Here is a 21758-nt window from a genome sequence, read left to right as displayed (position 1 = left end):
GTTAGTTTTCACTACATTTATATGTAAAAAAAAAAAAAAAAAAGTAAAAATTACTATGCAACTTTTCTCTACAAACATGAATTACTAAAGTAGATTAAGATATAGTGGCCAAAAAAAGTAGATTAAGGTATGTGTTAATAAGATATTGACATATTGTATATCTTTTTTGTGTGTTAATTTTGAAAGTCAATCCTGCCCAAAAACAGCACTCTTATCATTATGAAGATGGTTTCTGCAACAGTAATGCTGCACTTACCATATTTTTATACCACAATTTTATATCATCTTACATGGCATTCATACATTGAACACTAAAAATTAAAAATTAAAAAATAAAACCTAAAAATGAAAAATGAAATACCCTTCCAGTAAAATAATGACACATCAGGTGAGATACAAATGTGGAAAAAAAAAATGTGGGACAACTAGCATTATTATTTCTGTAAATATCATTTAAGATTCATGCCAACGACAAAAACAATATCATTAGCGAAAAGTAAAATAAATTATGGGGGGAAAAAGTAGAAATTCCAAAACTACAGGTAGATTATTACAATATAGTATAAATCAAAGGCCATTTGTGTAAAATCCAAGTCTTTACTTCATCACACAAAACCCTAATTTTTTCGCTGATATAAAATCAAGCAGACACGCACGCATCATTCTTCTCCGTAGGGTTTTTACAACAAAAGCGCGAAGTGCCTCCTCGAAATCCTAGACCCCAATCCACCCGTTTCGCAATCATGGTAAGCAAATCTTGAATCCAATCTGTGTTCTTTCAAGTAGTTTGTCTTAGATTGATCGGTCTCTGTGTACCCAATTCAGTTTGCGAGCTTTAATGGTGTTTATAGATCCCCAGTGTTTCAGCTTATTGTTGCTTGGTTTCGGATTCTTAAATTTTTTGTTCCTTGTGCGCATGTTTTGATTTTGACTTGTCTTTCAAATGTACTGTCACTGTGTGCAATTTCTTAAGGTTGAAAATTGTTTTCTTTTTTAATTAAAATTTGATTAATGGGTTCTAAATTCAGTAAATCGCAGTCTAAGGGCAATGTAACCAAGTATCGGATTAATACAGAGCTGTGTTACAGATACTGTGTTTTTCTATCATTTGTATATCTTAGAATGTGATATCTGTTAATTTTATGGTTTTGGAGTTGAGAAATATTGTTAAAGGCAGTGGAGTGGTTTAATTTTTTGTTTTCGAATCCTGTATAGGCCCAGAAAGCAAATCCATTGAGTGGAATTGTTTTGTCTTTGTATAAGATTTGTTTATTGACCTAATGAGTGTGCACTGTGTTGTATATGCTCAATTATTTTTGTTTGTAGTTTATGTCTATTGTAATCATCTTTGGATTGTCAGAGCTAGTTCTTGATTTTGATATGTATTTATATTATTGAGTGTTACAGTCAAGGAGGAAGACTAGGGAGCCAAAAGAAGAAAATGTTACCCTTGGTCCTGCTGTTAGAGAGGGAGAACATGTCTTTGGAGTAGCCCATATTTATGCTTCGTTTAATGACACATTCATCGTAAGTAAATTTGTCTTTTGTTAGGAACAGTATGTATAATTTAGTTGGTCTTTCTGTCTGTTAGAATGTATGAATTTTCATTTTAATATTTCTTTCTTGTTTGAGTTTCAGCATGTGACAGATCTGTCAGGAAGAGAAACCTTAGTCCGCATCACCGGTAAGTAATTTTGGTCTTCTGTTAATGATATCCACTAATACCAACTTTTCTTTCTTAAACACCATGAGCTCATGTTGTTTGGGAGCATTGTGCATTTTATTGGTATTTATATTAGTTTTATTGCAAAGAATGTGTAATACACATAAGTTAGCAGTATACTTGTAGTAGGACCATGGAAAATTCTGAGCCCATCAGTTCTGGATTCGAACAAAGTAGAGGGCTATTTATCACTCCCTTGGTTTCTGCTTGCAACACCTGTGAACTTGATTACGTAGTGTGTGGGAACATTTGATTTGAGTCATAGCATCCTAGGTTATTGGTTAATTCATTATGTTTAGATGTTTTTGCAAAAGAATAGCTGTTCGTTGCGTTTCATTAAATAAAATCTGCTTTCTTTAAATACAGGTGGAATGAAGGTGAAAGCTGACAGAGATGAGTCTTCCCCATATGCAGCCATGCTTGCAGCCCAGGATGTTTCACAGAGATGCAAGGTCTTCATCCACTTTTAATATATTCTTAAGCCTTTTTTTTTTAAATGTTCAAACATATTGTGTTGAGTTATTCATTTGGTCTATTATCTTGGAACTTGGATGTTGATCTTATCATTACAAGCTCCATGCATTGTTCTTTTTTTGCTTTATACTATTTTTTCATAAGTTTTAATTTTAATGAAGCAGGAATTAGGCATTACTGCTCTTCATATTAAGCTCCGTGCTACTGGTGGTAACAAGACCAAGACACCTGGTCCAGGGGCCCAGTCTGCTCTCCGTGCTCTGGCTCGTTCTGGAATGAGAATTGGTCGTATAGGTAAACCCATATTTTCTTGAAGTAACTTTTCATATTATTAAAATGGGTACCAACTTAAAACCAATTTCAGTGCCTTTACTGTTTACATAATTTTAAGTATGCTCTCTAGAATATGCATATATCGATGAAAATTAATATTATTGATATCTGGTAATTTGTCGTGGGCACGTTCCTGGTCAACTGATCTAGCTTGCTTGAGCTTTGTTTGGTGTATATGTTAAAAACTTACTGAATTTGGCTTTTGAATGTATATTGTTACTTGTAAATTGTGGTAATTTGTGTTGATATTAAGTTTGTAAAATGTCTGCCTGGGCTGAATTTTGACATAGTGGTTTTAAGAGGATTCTATAAAGTTTGGGACATATTATATATGTAAGGCAGGTGATAAATAAGGGGTAATGGAAGAAAAAAAAAACTTGCTGCTTATTCCTAATGAAATTGTTCAAAGTGAAATGGATTGAATAAGTCTTCTAAAATTTAAAAGAAAAATAGGAATTGCATGGAAGTTAATCTTTAGTGTCTTTATCATGCTGCAACCGCTCAACCTCTTCCTCTCTCCCTTTTTTGGTAATTGTATATATTCATTTTTGTAAGCCTTAATTCAAATATTGGTTGGAACCTTTTAAGTGTATTTGTTGATGTTGAGACTGTCCAAATATTTGTTTGAAATATCTTATATGAGAGGTTATGGTGATAATACATCTCCCGATTTCCTCTTTATCTTGAGATCTACTTTGATGTTGCAACTATGTGACTTGACTTTTATTTTATTAATTTTTGTGTTGCAGAGGATGTAACCCCCATTCCTACTGATAGCACCCGTAGAAAGGGTGGTAGAAGAGGAAGAAGGCTGTAAGCTTGCTCTTCTTTTCTGGCCAGAGAAGTTTATGTCATGGTTGTTGCAGTACCTCTGAGTTGGATTATGGGACCCCTTAAACTGGCCCTCTTACTTTCCATTTTTGAAACTGATATGTAGCTTCTATGTTTTTGCAAAAAGATTTATTTCCAATTTATTTAGAAAGAGTTGTTGAACTCTTATTGAAGTTTTGTCCCATTATCCATATGGTTTTAAATTTTTAATGCTATGTGCGTGGGTTATCTTGCACGTTGCATCTCTTTCTAGCCTTGTAGGTCCCTTTTCTGACTTTATGTTGCTGGTTATATCGTTTCATTATTATTGCCCATTGCAACATCTACACATTATGGATTTCGTTCTTTAGTTAATAACCATTTCTTGAATTTGGTCTTTTACGTATAATTTTTAATCGACATTTTTTAATATTTTGGGAAGAAAAAAAGGGGCCGGTATCTTAGAATTGTTTATGCTTCTCACAAACAAAGGCTTACCGCATTGAAAAAGTTTGGGAGAATTGGTTGGTTCTGACCCAACCTTTTAACTACAAAGCCTTTCTTTTGTGATTTTAGTTTAAGATGAAATGAAAATGAGAGGTGAGAAAAATAATTGGCAAATGGTGCCTATTCTTTTTTGTAGGGAAAGGTTTTTTTTTTTTTTTTTCTTTCTTTCTTTCTGCCAAGAATTATTCAATTCCAAACCCACTTGTTGTAGTCATACATTGAGTTGCACCCAAGCATTATATAATGTGCATGATTAATTTTGTAGAAAAAAGAAATTATGATAATTGAATATGACACGGATACACAAACACAGTTTGATGTACGATTTGTAAACCACTTTCTTTCATGGTATAAAATAACGACAACCCCATGCACTGACTGACAGGAGAACAAGACAATGCAAAACTATGGGAAGTTAAAAAGGCAACTATCTTTTTCCATCGTCGATAAAACTGGCTTCTCCAAAGTCCGAAGCATATGAAAACCCATCGATAAAACACCAAAGTGTGCTTTCCCATACAAAGTAGACACAAACAATCCCCGAAACAAAGTTTGGAACGTGCAGGAGCCCCAAAATATATAGAGGTTGTTTTAGGTGAGAATCCTCCAACATTATTGCTTTAGTGTAGAATTTTGTACTACAGATTAGTTACTACTCAATTCATTTTGCGTTTTACATCCTAAAGTAATTAACTCTCTTGCGTTTTAATGCGATAATCGATTTGTCTCCTTTGCCTATTAATCCACACTACATTCTCATGTCAACATGTTGGCACTCAAAACTCTTTGTTTATAATGAGTTTTAATTCATCTTGTTTTCTTTTCGAATCACATTATGTATTTTACTGACTGTGATACTTAATGATATTCAATTTAGTTTTTGTGCAAGATTAATCTTTGAACGAGCATTTAAAATATAAATGATTTGGATCATGTTACGTCCTATTGTTTTACGAACCAGTTAATTTTAGAGTATTTATATAGATATGTGTGTGTGTGTGCATATTTATAAATAAGAATTTAGTGTCGAGTGACCAGTTATTTATACTTACACCTTTTGAAGTATATCATCTTTTCATATATATCCATTGAAGTTTTAAAAATTACACATATACCTCTTGAGGTTTTAAAATTATTGTATATAAATCCCTACAAAAAAAAAAAAAAAAAGCAAAAAAGAAGATATTTGTATTGTTGTTGAACCTTACACCTTGAATAATCTTATTAAACTATTTCACCCCCTTAGTATGTATTTATGCATACCTTCTCATCATTTTTGTTTTACTGTAAAAATTATGTATAACAGTTTTGAAACTTCAAAATGATTTTTGAAACTCCAAAGTGCACGTGAAAAAATGCAAAATCTCAAAGATGCAAGTGTAAATAACTTATCCAGTAAACATAGTTAATCCACCGGCAGTCCAGCGCCAAGTCACCTCCTCAGCTACCCAGCTAGAGTGGATCCATCTCAGCCCATTCCGCCGTCCTATTTATTATCTTCTCTCTCTCTCTCTCTCTCTCTCTCTCTCTCTCTCTCTCTCTCTCTCTCTCTCTCTCTCTCTATATATATATATATATATATATATACACACACACTCACCTTCTTCCATTCCATAAAATCTTTCTATATACACACACATGCATACGAGTGACACAACTCAAAGTCTCTAACAACAACTAACAAAAATGAAGTCCCTCTTCCTCACCTCCCTCCTCCTCCCTCTCACCCCGTACCTCATCTCCTTCCTTATACTCCTCCTACTCTTAGAACAGATCTCTTACCTCAACAAGAAACGCAGCGTTCCGGGCCCACCCCTCGTCCTCCCATTTCTCGGCAACGCAATCTCACTCATCCGCAACCCAACCCACTTTTGGGACCACCAATCCGCTCTCGCCAACTCATCCGCCCTCGGCTTCTCCGCCAACTACCTCATCGGCAACTTCATCCTCTTCCTCCGTGACACCCACCTCTCCCACAAGGTCTTCGCCAATGTCCGCCCCGACGCTTTCACTCTTGTGGGCCACCCCTTCGGCAAAAAGCTCTTTGGCGACCATAACCTCATCTACATGACCGGCCAGCCCCACAAAGATCTCCGCCGTCGGATCGCCCCCAACTTCACCCCTAAGGCCCTCGCCACCTACACCGCCCTCCAGCAGATTATAATCCTCCGTCACCTCCACAACTGGGCCCTTCTCTCGGCCCAGGCCCAACCCAATCCCATCACGCTGCGCTTTTTAGTCCGAGACATGAACCTTGACACTTCTCAGACTGTCTTCGTTGGGCCCTACTTGGGCTCCCAGGCCCGCCAGATATTCAAATTTGATTACAATTTTTTCAATGTCGGACTTCTCAAGCTCCCCATTGACCTCCCCGGGACCGCCTTCCGAAACGCGAGACTCGCCGTGGAGCGACTCGTTCAAACACTCGGCACCTGTGCCAAACAAAGTAAAGCAAAAATGGAGAATGGAGACGAAGAGCCTACGTGTCTCATTGATTTCTGGATGCACCACACGGTTCAAGAGCTCCGAACAGCGGCTCAAGCCGGTTTACCGGAGCCAGCTCACATCAGCGACGTCGAGATCGGTGTACACCTCTTTGACTTCCTCTTCGCGGCTCAGGACGCCTCCACTTCGTCACTGCTATGGGCAGTGACGCTGCTCGACTCACACCCGGAGGTTCTGGCCAAAGTCCGCCACGAGGTCGCCGGGATATGGTCGCCGGATTCGGACTCGCTGATCACGGCGGAGCAGCTGGCGCAAATGAAGTACACGCACGCGGTAGCGCGTGAGGTCGTCAGGTACCGAGCTCCGGCGACGCTGGTCCCTCACATTGCTGCCGTTGACTTCCCTTTGACCGAGACCTACACGATCCCCAAGGGCACGATTGTGTTCCCTTCGGCGTACGAGTCGTGCTTCCAGGGGTTTACCGAGCCGGAGCGGTTCGATCCGGACCGTTTCTCGGAGGAGAGGCAGGAGGACCGGATTTACAAGAAGAATTACCTGGCGTTTGGGGCCGGGGCCCACCAGTGTGTGGGCCAGAGGTACGCTTTGAACCACCTCGTCCTCTTCATCGCCATGTTCTCCACTTTGCTCGAGTTCAAGAGGCACAGAACGGACGGCTGTGATGACATCGCTTTCGTCCCGACCATCTGCCCCAAAGACGATTGCAAGGTTTTTCTATCCCCGCGGTGCACACGATTCCCCGTCCTGTCTTTGCCATGAATGAAATGACAAAAATACCCCTAGCTGTTGCTTTTTCTTTGTTTTGTTTTAAGGTTTACAACCTTTTGGAAGGGTAGAAGTCAAACCACGAGAACGACGTGTTTGTTTTTTCTTTTATCATTTTTAGGTATTGGAAGTGTGTACTGCTGGGTGATTTCGATTTTGGTGGATAATTGGGATGTGAGTCGGACTGCGGAGAATGAAATAAAAAAAGAATATGGGTGTAATTTGTTTAATTATTTATTAAGAAGATAATCGAGTAATGTTATTTTATTGTCTTTGGTCATGAATCGTGAATTGTGATAGGCTGGACCATGCAATGTTATTTTATTGTTACGGCATGATTTATGCTACGGCATGTGAGCCCAACACAAAGAGAAATTTGTAAATATGGTCAATGTGGAATTCATGATATATGCTACGGCATGTGAGCCCAATACATATACGTACATCACGTACACAGTTTCTGCAATTACAAAGAATTAAGATATTTTGCCATTAATTATGTGGGACACATTGAATATGAATGTGATCATGATTTTGACTGCCATATAAATATAAGCTTAAAGTATATATATTATATAGGATGAATGCTGATTGTGACTATCTGTCCATGTCTATTTGTGTATGATTGATCGACCACTTAGAAGAGGAAGATCGAGTTCCCCGTCTAAGTCATTAATTGTTCACTTGCATGCCCAACAATTTGGGCTTCTTGGTCTCTTTCAACCTTGCTTGTAATTCTCTTCCTTATAATGATTTTGATCAATAAACTTGATCTATTCAGTGTCTATCTATGCTAACCTGATTTTAAGGTTGTTATCTACAGCTAGACTATGCTACCTAGCTAATTAAGACATCAATTCATCAACTTAATTCATGCTTGAATTAATAATTAAAAATCTTTGCTTGTGGGTTTGATCGTTGCCTATTTTATTCTTTACTTGCTCAATCGGCATTGTCCGCGTGTTGCATGATCAAACATATATATATATATATATAGTGTAAGAGGCAAAATATATCGTCCTTCTTATACATTTGTTTGCTGAAATAAAACTCATATTATTATATAACATGGCAAGAAACAGGCATTACTACATTGAGGCAACAAGACCATACTTTACTTCAACAGACGAGAAAAGATGATATTTAGTATTTCTCAATAAATAAAGTTGATCCGTGAAGAGTAGGGAATTTCTAGGTACGTTGCTATTAAATGCGAGAGAGAGAGAGAGAGAGAGAGAGAGAGAGAGAGAGAGAGAGAGAGAGAAGACAGTTGTATGTATGTCTATACGTATATACGTACGAGTCAATTAATTAACAATTTTTTTTTGCCTGAATTAATTAACATATTAAAATTCCCCAATCGCGAATGGTATTGGCATCGACAAGTGAGCAATTTTCTGTTTTTCGCACATTCCGCAGTACGTACATAGAGACGTAGAGGGCTGGGCAGTGCATGCATGTGTGCCATGTGTTGTAGATTCGAACACCCTACTCTAGCTCCCAGGTCTGTGCCTTAGACCTGTCACGGTTTCAATGCCAATCAATAAAGAATTTACACAAATCCCAAATTTTATGTCTTAAAGAAATATATTATGTTGGTAAATGCTATTAAAATTTAAATATAAACAAACGAAATTTTAATATATCCAATATTGCTTATTGAGTGCATTAAAGACCATTTTGGACTGACCTAAATCATATTGGCGAGTGCTAGTGGCACGAACACACAACATCCTCTTACAATATATAGCAATTTTTTAAAAATCGTATATTATTCTAATTTAGTGGGAGATGCACTGTTCGCACTTGGCACCAATGAAGTATCTGATTCTGTTGGAGTTGGACAATCAATGTTATATATATATATATATATATATATATATATATCAAATCAGATTGATTACCAGCAAAACGACGAGAATTCATTGGTTAATTGGGATCCAGTCTTTTAGGTGTCCATTGCCCATTAGGTACTAAGAGACTTTGTTTGGACACAGGTCTACACAGCATTAAGTAGTAAAAATATCATAATGAATCACCTATTTCTGGTGAAGGAAGAAGACGTAAAGATGGCCAAATGTTAAAAAAAGTATCCATAAGAGTTCACGACAATTGTCACCTCCAAACACATGGATTATTTCAGGACGGAATTTCTTCACTCATAATTTATTTTGGCCATCTCTACCTTTTTCTTCCTCCACCAGAAAATATGCATTCCAATGAGATTTTTACTCTTTTGTGCTGTCCAGACATATCCTGCCTTCCAAACATAGCCATAAAGTCTTCTCCGGGACTAATTTCAAGGCCCCAATTCAAACACAAATGTAAAGAGTTTATGTATTGATCTATACTCAAATTCTTTTCTTTAATTTTCTACTAGGGCACAAAATTTTTTCTTTAATTATCTGATATACTTTTTTACTTATATCTATGCATTACAAACTCAAATATTATAAATTTATGAACAGAATACTCTATAAAATTTTAAAAGTGATGTAAAATGGTGAAGACAAAAGAAAACGGTGATTGGCCAATTAGGGGAATGATGTTTGAGACTAAAATTCAACAAAGTATTATCACTCACTATGTGACGACTTTCAAAATGAGCTATCCTATAAATATATGAAAATGATATAACATAGAACGTGAAATATATTTGTGTAAGTCCCACATCGATTATTGGATTGCGGATATATCGTATATTTGCATCCACAGTTTTGGCAATAATATTGATTTGATTGACATGACGTTTCATGCTCCTCAAAAATTTCTTCCAATGAGTTAGTCATTTTCCACTTAATGAATTATAACTTAATTAAAACTACTCTACAGCTAACTGACTAACTAATTAGTAGGTTAACATAAATTTAACTACTATTTTGAGCTCAACACATGATATAATTTTATAATTCGGCTTATTATTTATGTTATATTTCAAAGATGATCTTTATAAAAAATCTTCCAAATTGAAAGTTTTTTAGCTATTTGGTTATAATAATAACCATTTACACGCTTTTATTGAAATATAGTATTTATTTGATCGTACTTAAATGACTAAATAGTTTTCGATTTAGTTTATTTTTACAATAATGATATTTGAAGTGAGGCATAAAAAATGAATGATTTGGATTATGAGATTACTCATGTGGTGGATCCAAAAGGGTAATTAGTTTCATATTAAATTGTTAACTAAGTTAAATTTAGAGAGCTTGTCATAACTTATTATATATAATAGTTGGTAATAGAGTTTCCTTAAGGGAAAAATGTTCAAACAGGACACCTAGTTTGGGGTCAATCTTAGTTTAGGATACCAGTTTGGGTTTGTGCTAGTTTAGGACACATATTTAGGATTTGTATTAATGTGGGACAATCCGTCAACTCCGTTAAACTCCGTTAAAATCTCCGTTAAAATGAGGGATAATTTGGACATTTTATATTTTAAAAACAAAAAAAAAACAAAAAGGTTACCACTAAAAAACTAAAACCATTAATACTAAAAATAAATTAAAATATTTAAAACTAATTTTATGATTTGTGAAAATTCTCATCTCTCACCTCTCTCGATCTCTCGATCTCTCAATCTCATCTCCACCCAACCCAGAACTCACCGTCTCTCTCTCGATCTCTCTCCCAGCTCCATCCCCATCCCTGTACACACATCCCCTCCTCTCTTCTTTTTCTTCTGATTCTTCCCTCACCCTCACCTTTTCCCTTCTTTTTCTTCTTCTTCTTCTTCTTCTTCCCCCCACCCCGAGCCCATTTCTCTTTCCTTCTCTTCTCCCTCCCTTTCTCTCCAGCTGGCGCCCCTTTCCTATCTCTTCTCCATCGCCGACCCTCCCCCTGCTTCCCACTGAAACCCACCCCTCACTTTCTTTCTCTGCCTCACTCTCTCTCCCCTCCCCTCTCCATTCAACCTCTGCCACCAGCACCATTGAAACCCATAACCCAAAACCCCTGAAACCCAGAACCCACAAACCCACCCGAAACCCAAAACCCAAAACCCACTCTCCTCTCTTCCCCATTTCCTCCCCACCCCGATCCCCTTTCCACTCACCCTCTGCCACCAGCACCACTGAAACTCATAACCCAAAACCCCCGAAACCCAGAACCAACATACCCACCCGAAACCCATAACCCAAAACTCACTCTCCTCTCTTCCCCCTTCCTCCCCACCCAATCCCCTCCCAGCAACAGGCCCATCCCAGTCCTATGCTCTAGGGACTTCGAGTTGCTTCTTCTTCTTCTGATTTTTTCTGCAAAATTATATATTCATCCTTAATTAAAATGTTAGCTGGGAAAGAAACACAAAAGACACATACAGATCACTAATAAATGTGTATGCATAAATTTTTTGAGTAAAATTATGGAGTTGTTGTGATTATTTCCTTGGCAGTGTCGATAGCTCCAGCCCACCACCTGCTCATGGTTTTGATGTTGGATTTAGCTTCAAATCATCTACGCTCAAACACTCAGAACCCACAAATCCCACCCAAAACCCACTCTCCTCTCTTCCCCCCTTCCTCCCCACCCCGATCCCCTTCCAGCAGCAAGCCCAGCCAGATTTGGCTTTGGGTAATTTTTTTTTTCATTTTCTGTTTTTTTGTTGTTATGTAATTTTATGTTTTTGTGGGTTTTTAGTTTTAATCTTTTTGAAATGTTGACTTTTTTTAGTTTTAAACTTTTTAATGATTTTTTTTCCTAAAAAAAAAAAAAGTCTTGATCTTTTTAGTGGTAAAATTTTTTTTTTATTTATTTTTTTGTTTTAAAATATAAAATTTCCAAATTATCCCTCATTTTAACGGAGTTTAACGGAGTTGACGGATTGTCCCACATTAATACAAATCCTAAATATGTGTCCTAAACTAGCACAAACCCAAACTGGTATCCTAAACTAAGATTGACCCCAAACTAGGTGTCCTGTTTGAAATTTTTTCCCTTTCCTTAACTATAGTTGAGATGAGCTGGCCCGAGGGAAGCAGGCCTAGATAGGATGAGGAGGCCCAAAACAAATAGAGCCCAAATGACAAAGGGAAACGGATCACAGTCCAGCAAAACGATACTAGTAACTGCCACAATGCCAGGTTGGTAGGCTGCCAGCTGAGCTATCCAAGTAACTGAAAGCCACCGCCTATCGAATCGAACCCTCCACCGTCCCCAAACTCAATTCGGATCGAAAAAATGAGCGACGATTCCAAGAGCAGAGAACTCGCCGGCGGCGACCAGCAGAGCCAACAGTACTACGGCACCTTCCAAGGCGTCGCCAACTACTACCCTCCTCCGCCTCCGTCGGCTCCGCAGCAGCCACCGACCGAGCCGGTCGTCGGTTTTCCTCAGCCGGTTCCCCCTGTAGGTTCCACCGGCCGTCCCCCATTGCCTCCACGTCACCAACACCATCACCATCAGCACCATGGATACCAATCCGTAACAGGTACGATTTCGAGGTCTCCATGAACAGTTGCTGATCGATAACGCATTTATTTTTCTTCATTTCTTGCTCATGGTTTTGTTTTTGATGTGGTTCATGTAGTTCAAGGCTATGCTGTTGTGGAGGGGAGACCTGTGAGGGAACCCCGCCTTCCTTGCTGTGGCATTGGCATGGGTTGGTTCTTGTAAGTTGTTAATTCACATTCAATCTTTATCCCATCATTTCTTTTCTTTGTTTGGTTAATTGGTTGTGTGTTTTAGGGAATTAAAGAAAACTCAAGTAACTTTGATCCTGTTGCATATACGCGTGTTGGGTATTAGTTATATTGGTGATGTAGAGAAAATCCCATAGAACATATTAAATATATGCAAGACTTATCAAGAATTGAAATGGAGAGCTATGGGCATCAAAACCAAGCTAAAATAGACTGATCTTCTGGTCTGAACAGTAGTATGTGTGGGGTACAAATTATAGTAACCACCTTATAAACATGACAGAGTCTAAGTATAAGTCAAATACTGTTGTGAAATCAAATCGTAGAATTTTCATTTTGATAAGAGATGATATTCTTTCCCTTCCCAAACAAGTCATGAGATTTTTCGACTAGGTATATTGTCTGTCCATTATATGATTGCATTCTTGCTTTTTTGCTTTTTAGTAGATCTGCTTATGGTTCAGTGGTTCATCAGTAGTAGTCATTTGTGAGTCACCACCAAACTGTGCCGCTCTGGCTAAGGAAATTTGATGCTTGCCATTGGTGCCTAAACAGTTCACATAGTTGGAAACTTGGACACAAGATGTGCTTACAGGAAACATTTCATAGTGGGATGATAATTTCTTGAAACAAGTAATGGATTTCAAAATTTAAGGAGTTTTGCTAGTTTAGAAATTAGATCATAGGATTTTGGCAAGGAAAAACCTTTGAGATGCACAGTTATGTACTTTTATATTTTCAATCTTTGACTTTAAACATAATTTGATGAGCATTCTTCTGGATGGCTGTGACTGACAGATTACACTTTGACTTTCTCTGAAGGTTTTTAGCCGGGTTCTTTATTGGGGGATTCCCATGGTATGTTGGAGCTTTTATTTTACTTTGTGTGCGGGTGGACTACAGAGAAAAACCTGGATATGTAGCATGCACAATAGCTGTAAGTGTTCATTCCATTTCATATGCTAAAGAATGTTTTCTTATAATAATATCTGGTTGTGTAATTAACTGTTGTGGTTATTTTGTAATGATGGATTTCCACAAGTAATTTTGTTGGTTGTTATAATTTTGAAACAAGAACAGTTCTATGTTCACGAAATGGCAATTGCTTCACATTCTTAAATTTGCAACCAATGGTACAGACTGGCAGTATACATATCTAGCCGTGGTTAATATTCTAGTCACATAAATGGAAACTCATCCCATAAGCTTCACGACTTATCTGAATTTAGCATATTATTGGAGAGTTGGAATTTTGGATAAGACCATGGTTTTGATTATGAATTTTATCTGTCGCTAATTTGACTTTATGAGTTTTTATTCCTCAATTAAAGAAGTTTAAAAACATGAAAATCATGAAACACTCTGATTTCTACAGCTTTGGTGATACAAGAGGTTCACCTTTGAATCTGAAAAGGTCCTATCCTTTTTGGATTTCCTCAAAGGATGTAGGTCTTATCATGCTGGTTGTTACTTTCATTGCTTGTTCATTGTTCCCATAGCAAGGCCTGCAATCTTGGCTACCCATGGTGGAAAGTTTTCGTCCCTAGTTAAGTGTGTCTTAGCACACAATTCATCTGAACCCTGATAGTCCTGCTTGATTTGTGTGCTTGCACTCTATTTGCAATCCAGTCTGCCTGTTTTAAGCTCCATACAATTCCAGGGATTTGTTGTTTCTTTCAAGCACCATATTTCAATGATAAGACATGGTCTATTTGTTTTGAACGTGTTTTGCTATGTGCACACCTTGCTAATTTCGAGTGTTATTAGCCATTAGGGTAATGCTGTTTACATGTTTGAGAATACCTGTTATACTTGTGTTTATTTTGAGAATTGTAATTGCGGTTTTTCCCACGTGTTTTAGCACATCTTTTATGCATCCTTATATTGCCTACTTAATAGTTCTCATTCTCTCTTTTTCTTTTGTGGAAATTGTGTATTTCTCTTTCTTGGTTGCTAAGAAGTGAGGTTTTATCTCACATGGAATTCTATGTGTTTGCATTTCAGTCTATACTTGCCCTGATTGCTGTTACGCTTGGTGTAACGAAGGGTACTCACTCCTGGTGACTTCAAACATGATTTTGTGGTTTGTACCCTGCATTCAAAGAAGCAGTTGGATGGCTATGGTCAATTATCCATGTTGGTTTGTCTTGTTTCTACATGTACTTGACAGAGTACTGGTTGTTTGTATCTAGTCATTTGGTTTCTCTGTTTTCTCGAATTTGTAAGCAATGCATTCATAGTATATACAAACTAGGGAAAATATTAATACAAAGGGAGGGAAGCAATGTATAATACGTAATAATCAGCTGTAATCTGATTCATTCAATTATCTTGTGATAAATCCAGATTGCCATGGTCTTTTACTGAAAATAATATTTGGACTTTGGACCGCATCTACAATATGTTGCCATAGTCGGTCCCTGTTAAAACAGGGTGTAGTCTGATCATACACTCTTACATATGAATGGCCTTTGCCTGGCTTTGCTCAAGTTCATTTTTCAAGGACTCCTCATTTTTTGGTGTTTTGATAAGTTGATGGTGTTGCAATTTAAAGAATATTATGTCCAAATAAAATATGAAGTTATTGGTAGAATTTATTCTTGTAAAAGGGTGTTGAAGAGTTTGTATCCACCGTGCTCTGCAACCCCCTGCTCTGGCAGTCCATTCCCGACCCTATCGATGATTTTACCTTGGTCTACAACCACCTACCATGGCAGTCCCTCATTCCCACTTTGATTATTTTACCGTGCTCTGCAACGGTTTGCAAAGAATTCATGGCCGAAGAGTTCATATATCCGCAATTAATCTCATATTTCGGTTTTTATTGAAAAAATAGATATTCGAATTTGAAATCTCTTCCAATAAAATAGATATACATTACAACAAAAACATAGAGTAATTAGTTAGACTTAAGATAAGTCCAATGTTCAATTTCCGTCAATGTAACACACAAAAATGTTAATGATAGAAAAGAAAGTGTTTTTTATTTTACTTTATTTGCTGGAAGAATTTATAAAATTTTTGTGTTGCCAAACGGGCCGTACTTTCTTACAAGCCCAAAATCTAGAGAGCCGAGTGTTAGTGTAAGGGCTGCGGCTCATACCCTTCCAAAAAGCCCAAATCACTTGTTTCATGAACTAGGGTTTCAAATTTTCAATATCATATATAAGCAAACAAAAACCCTAGGCTGCGCTTCAATCAGAGTGTGTGAGAGAGAGACAGAGAGTTTGGGGCGGAGAGAGAGGTCTCAGAGATCCTAGCCGTCTTCTCTAATTCTCAGACATGGGTGTTTTCAGGGTAAGCCTGCATAACTTATTCATTCTCAGATCTCTCTCTTATTTTAACAATGGAGGTTTACGGTTAGGATTAGGGTTTTGAGCTGCAATTAACGGTGTCGTTTTTGTGTTACAGTTCCACCAGTACCAGGTTGTGGGGAGGGGTCTGCCTTCGGAAACAGATGAGCATCCCAAGATTTACCGCATGAAGCTCTGGGCCACCAACGAGGTTCGCGCCAAGTCCAAGTTCTGGTAAAATCCTCAGCCTTAGCTTTAGTGATCCCAAAGTTATAATGGTTGAATTCATGATTGTTCTTAATTTTTGCTGATTTGATTGGGTTAGGTATTTCCTGAGGAAGCTGAAGAAGGTCAAGAAGAGCAATGGCCAAGTGCTTGCCATCAATGAGGTTTTATTCTCATTTCTATTTATTATTTCTTCTTAATTTTTTTTTCTCAGTTGCAATCAGTTAGGCTTTTTATTAGTCTCTTCTCTGGTAAATGCTGTTCTGCTATGCTGGAATGTGGTTTAATTATATATTTTTTTGTTCTTCCACATATTGTTGTAAAAAGAAATTTAAAAGATCTTTGTGTTTTCCCTTTCATTTGTTGGTCGAGGTATCCGGACAGTATTGTTTAAGGAACTTTAGGGGGTTCATTTTGGGTTTTTTTTTTTGTTTTTTCTTATTGCTGTCCACTCATTTTGGGATTTATCCTGAAGTACATACTGTCTCTTGTTATTCCTGTTAGCATGGCTTCCCATTTTTATGCACATTTGTACTTGTGCATGTTTGTATGTATTGTGCATAGGATTACAGAGAAATGTATGCATAGGAATGCATTTGCATTTCGGGAGTATGCATAGGAATTCGGACATGTTGGTGCTTTATCTCTTTAATTAATTTTTCATTTCATTTTCGGTCTTGAATGGTTTAGAACTTTAATGTGATAGGGGCAACCGTTTTTTCTTTGCAGAGCACTTCTATCTGCACATTGCCTTTTTATTCAAGTCTTTTATTATCTATCATCTGTTTTGTGTTCTAATTGTTGACTTGAGAGTTGAGATTTTTTATGCTACAATTTATGTTATGCATTTTTTTGATAATTGGTTTTTTTCTATTTTATTGGAATTGCTTGCAGATTTTTGAAAAGAACCCAACTACCATCAAGAACTATGGTATTTGGTTGCGGTATCAAAGCAGGACAGGTTATCACAACATGTACAAGGAATACCGTGACACCACTCTAAATGGGGCTGTGGAGGCTATGTACACTGAGATGGCTTCACGTCACAGGGTCAGGTTCCCTTGTATTCAAATCATCAAGACTGCCACCATCCCAGCTAAGCTTTGCAAGAGGGAAAGCACCAAGCAATTCCACAATTCCAAGATCAAGTTCCCATTGGTGTTCAGGAAGGTTAGGCCACCTTCTAGGAAGTTGAAGACCACATACAAGGCAACAAGGCCCAACTTGTTTATGTAACTTGGTCATTTGATGAACAAGGTCAAAAGAGGGGTTAAGAATTTGATCTATTTCTGAGTATTTCTGGTAGAAACTGAACCCTCAGTCAATGTTTTTTGGATATTTATTTTATTTTGATCATCGTAGAGCGACAAAAAGTTGGAGTACCTTTGGGGTAATATCCCTTTTTTGTTTTACTATGAAATTTGGTTGCTCTTTTTTCACTCATAATTTTGATTTGTTCTCTCAATTATATGTTTGATTTATTTTTAGTTTATCGCTGATTGTTTGGTGCTGAGGCTTTGTTTCTGATTGTATACCAATGCTGAAGCTAGCTGGCATGTTGTTGACATATTGAAAATTTTTAAAGGTTTGATTTAGGTGTTGTGTTAGATACTGGATGGCTTAATGAAGTTAACTTTTTGCCGTCAAAGGTGAGTAGTCTGCTCTGTGGGTAAGGGAATTAAATAAGGGTTTTGATTTTTATTTAGTTTGATATTGTAGTCATTTCATTTTTTGTTTTTGTTAGCACTTAGCAGAAGGGTTTGGGATAAAGTGTGCAACTCCCTTCTGACTCTAGGAAGAATTTTTGCATGGATTTTGCTGATGTTTGGAACTAGATAATTTGCTATCTATATTAGGTCCTATTTGGGGCTTAAATGGGTGTTAGTCATATACAATGTAGGAATATTCTTTGTTGTTGAAATCGTCCGTCTTTAAACTCTAAAAAGTTGGAAAGGAAGCTCTAGGAAGCATGTTCTTCCAAGTCTAAATTACCTATGAAAATTTCCCTTTGTGTAATTACTTGGTTTGCTTATATATTGGTCTAAATGTTCATTCATCATATCCAACACATACATTTTAACATGACTTAAAATCAAATAAAGAGGATGTCGAATCGAATCAAGAAGATATAGACTGCCTGCCAAACCTTATTTTTTGAGGCCAATGCCTGCCAAACCTTCGATCATCCCCTTTTGTCTCTTTTTAAGGATTAAAAGGGATTAAAAAAAAAAAAAAAAAAGCAATGGTAATAATTATTTAACACTGTGGACCTGTGATGTGATGTTTACCCACTTGATTGTCACTCTCTGTGGACTTATTAACTAAAAGATGCACACTCCTTTACTTTTCGTGGACTTTCTCAAATTCTCAATCAAGGAATCTCATTGTTTCTATCTGTAATTATAGTGTACTGTAACAGTTCCCTTGAAGAATCAGTTCTTTTAAAACCTTGATCCTGGGTCTTATGAGATTTACAGAGAATGTAAGAACATGAGAACAGACAGTATTGCATGGCGAGTGATCTTTGTCATCATCACCTTTTAGTTTGATAGCTTTCATCTAATTTAAGAGGAGACAGTATTGCGTTGGTGGTATTGAGTATGTTGGATTTCACCAGCCCCAAAAGTTGCACTGTGCCTGGCATATATATCCACACACAACCACATGTCAATATACTGCTCATCATATTGGCCTTTACTCATGAAAATCCCGTGACATGTGTTATTGAAAGAATGGTAGCAACAAGTACTACAACACCTAGCTAGCTTAGGAACTGATATAGGCTTTACTGCCCATTGGTCATATATGGTCTTAGCTAGAGGCCTCTCCAGTTAAGCTATTTCTATTTTCAATTTGAAGGAGAATCATGACATGCAACTATGCAAGGTGTCGGTGAGTCTTTTTTCCCCACTATGCAAGCTCTCCACCCATTACAACTTTGGCCCTTTTCTAGTGTTCTGTAATTCGTCTTTGTAACTTTACCCTTTATATATATAAAACCAGAAAGCCTGGAAATTTCAACTGTCAACCTCACTTTCACTTTGATGAATGAGAATAATTTGAAACTAGCTACCTAATATTCATACCCTCCTTGACCACCTTTTTCCTCCCTTTCTTTTATCTCTGTATATCTTCTCTCTCACACCAACTACCATGAATTGAAGTACCCATGCCACATGTCTATTACAGCACATATATGGTAATACGGTATTCTGTTTTGTAATATTCACTAATCATACCACATTCTCGTCTATAAAGCAAATTCAGTCTTGAAAAGTTGATGTACATGTGACTTTTTCTTCTCCAAATCATCTCGAAAACCATCCAAATTACAGCTACATATATATGCTTAAAGTGCCTTCACAAATTAAGATCATGATGAAAAACTGAAAGTGTAGAGATAGAGAGAGTGATCTTTTGGCCTTGTTTCACTCGGATATTGATCAACTAATCAAGAATGCAAACTTATCACAAGCTAGTCTCTTTAGCTATTTCTGCATATTATGTTCTTCTTCTACCATTAGTTTGTTGCTCATCCCAGGAAGAGGCCAACCACCCCAGCAGTCACAAGCGCATCAAAGATAACTTTCACAAGGCATGTTTTTGTTTTGTTTTGTTTTCCTTCAGGCTCTTTTAATCTGATGAATCATTTGTTTTTGTTCTGCTAGTAATTAGCTAGCTAATTCTCCTTCTTGGATTGTTATTTTGCAGTTGAGTCCTCAGATGACATCTAATGTTACAGTTCATGGGATCCTCTCATGGTTGTCAATGGGGTTCTTAATGCCTCTTGGAATACTTACCATCAGAATGTCTGTTAGAGAGGAACGTGGGACAATAAGGGCCAAAGTTCTCTTCTATTTTCATGTTATTCTGCAGGCAAGTTCTTCTTTCCTATTTTTCTCAGTGTTCTGGAAATTATCTAAGAATACTAATGGAAATTATCCATTAATTACCATTTCATTCATGCTAATTCTGAGTGACAAGGTGTGCAATAATCTTTCTAGTTTGATCTTTGTCTTCAATCCTCATCATCATAACACCCACTTTAACTTTAATGATGTTATACACTTGTACACAATTCTTTTCCTTAAAAAATTCTCTGTTCCTCCATTTAATCATTTAAAAATTGAAAAATAATTTAAGTATTTAACCACATTTATCAATAATTATCATGCATGATTACTTGAACATCAAGAGAAGTATGTTTTTTCTTGGTACTTCATCCATGAATTGGTCTCCTATAACTTAGCAAAATCATACACTAATCAATTCTTTACTTACTTCTCTTTGATTAAGTTAGAAAATTAAACCCTCTAATATCATTTCTATTTTATATAGATGTATAGAGCAGATCATCATCACTATGATCTGCTACACCATACACCCGCATAATTTCTGTGCCCTCACAATAATTTAGGCTTGCATGTTAACCCATCATTTATTATATATTATAGCTTCTGAATTTTCATCTATGGCAGGTCATGTCAGTGCTTCTTGCCACAGCTGGAGCAGTCATGTCTGTTAAAAACTTTGAGAACTCATTCAATAACAATCACCAAAGACTAGGTCTAGCACTATATGGTGCTATTTGGGTACAAGCCTTGATAGGAATTTTCAGGCCTCACAGGTAATAATTAATATATAATTCATTTCATGTTAAAGTCACATTTGAGTCAGCTATACATCAGGAGAGTTCAGTAAAAGAGAGGCTTTCTTTGTTTCTTATAGGGGGAAGAAAGAGAGAAGTCTGTGGTACTTGGCACATTGGATGCTTGGGACAGTAATATCATTGGTGGGGATCATCAACATATACACTGGCTTGAATGCCTACCATAAGAGAACACAGAGAAGCTCAGGGCTTTGGACTGTTCTTTTCACAGCAGAGGTGTCTTTCATTGCTGTCTATTATCTATTCCAAGACAAAAGAGAGTATATGCAAAAGCAAGGAGTAATTTTAGGCAATCTTGAACCAACCACCCAAGATGAAGAAGTTACTCAAAGGCACAATCAAAAGGAGTTGTTGCCTCAGCTGCGATGTGGCAAACACAATGCACTCAAGAACTTGTTTGACTAACATGGGATTCTCTTATTTTGTTACCTTTTAGTCTGTTTGTCCATCTCTCTCTTTCCTTTTGTTTGTGAGTGCTCTCATTTGTTTTGTTTTTTTATGCATGCTCCCGTGTAAGTGTGTAACTCTTGGTGAGTTTTACAAAATGTGATGGAGTGCATGCATAAAAAAGTAGAGTATGGACAGGGCACTGTTTAATCTTTATTAATTTCTTCTTTTTCAAGTAGTTTTTGAGTGGACGGTGGACATTTGGAGTTTTAGATTAGATGGGACAATGGGCATTAGGAAATGATGTATATGTGGAAATGGAGAAGATGGGTAATTCTTCAGTGCTTTGTATGATAATATCATATAGTTTGTAAACATATATTTATTTATTTAACACTCATATATATGAAGGTAATTACAGTATGAAGACTATTTCTTTGTTATCTTTGAGAAAAATTATGAAGAATGTT

At 37.0% G+C, this 21758-nt stretch overlaps 5 protein-coding genes across 5 annotated transcripts; all 5 read left to right on the top strand.

Moving 5' to 3' along the window:
- The first annotated feature begins 649 nt into the window (after positions 1 to 649).
- On the top strand, positions 650 to 3534 carry LOC147297122 (small ribosomal subunit protein uS11x). The gene is made up of 6 exons (XM_086240766.1): positions 650 to 746; positions 1408 to 1527; positions 1639 to 1684; positions 2090 to 2175; positions 2362 to 2491; positions 3280 to 3534. Exons 1-6 carry the CDS (start codon positions 744 to 746, stop codon positions 3345 to 3347), a joined length of 453 nt encoding a protein of 150 aa, XP_086096892.1. The 5' UTR covers positions 650 to 743; the 3' UTR covers positions 3348 to 3534.
- A 1999-nt stretch (positions 3535 to 5533) lies between these two features.
- LOC147297121 (cytochrome P450 710A11-like) lies at positions 5534 to 7069 on the top strand. The gene has a single exon (XM_086229773.1). The coding sequence runs from the start codon at positions 5534 to 5536 to the stop codon at positions 7067 to 7069; it is 1536 nt and encodes a 511-aa protein (XP_086085899.1).
- Positions 7070 to 12171: 5102 nt separating this feature from the next.
- On the top strand, positions 12172 to 15135 carry LOC147297120 (large ribosomal subunit protein eL20z-like). Its single transcript, XM_086245518.1, has 4 exons — positions 12172 to 12503; positions 12603 to 12684; positions 13537 to 13651; positions 14719 to 15135. The coding sequence occupies exons 1-4, from the start codon at positions 12254 to 12256 to the stop codon at positions 14776 to 14778; spliced, it is 507 nt and encodes a 168-aa protein (XP_086101644.1). The 5' UTR covers positions 12172 to 12253; the 3' UTR covers positions 14779 to 15135.
- A 753-nt stretch (positions 15136 to 15888) lies between these two features.
- LOC147297119 (Ribosomal protein L18ae/LX family protein) lies at positions 15889 to 17678 on the top strand. Its single transcript, XM_086245508.1, has 4 exons — positions 15889 to 16011; positions 16126 to 16241; positions 16333 to 16396; positions 17127 to 17678. Exons 1-4 carry the CDS (start codon positions 15997 to 15999, stop codon positions 17466 to 17468), a joined length of 537 nt encoding a protein of 178 aa, XP_086101634.1. The 5' UTR covers positions 15889 to 15996; the 3' UTR covers positions 17469 to 17678.
- Positions 17679 to 19171: 1493 nt separating this feature from the next.
- On the top strand, positions 19172 to 21654 carry LOC147297118 (Cytochrome b561/ferric reductase transmembrane protein family). Its single transcript, XM_086257680.1, has 4 exons — positions 19172 to 19827; positions 19944 to 20108; positions 20711 to 20859; positions 20961 to 21654. Exons 1-4 carry the CDS (start codon positions 19690 to 19692, stop codon positions 21304 to 21306), a joined length of 798 nt encoding a protein of 265 aa, XP_086113806.1. The 5' UTR covers positions 19172 to 19689; the 3' UTR covers positions 21307 to 21654.
- The last annotated feature ends 104 nt before the right edge of the window (positions 21655 to 21758 follow it).

The sequence above is a fragment of the Dryas octopetala genome, chromosome 1, assembly GCF_963921425.1.
Source record: "Dryas octopetala chromosome 1, drDryOcto1.1, whole genome shotgun sequence".
In the NCBI taxonomy this organism is placed as follows: domain Eukaryota; kingdom Viridiplantae; phylum Streptophyta; class Magnoliopsida; order Rosales; family Rosaceae; genus Dryas; species Dryas octopetala.
Note: the sequence above shows the minus strand (reverse complement) of the source record. Positions and strands in the feature narration are given on the sequence as shown.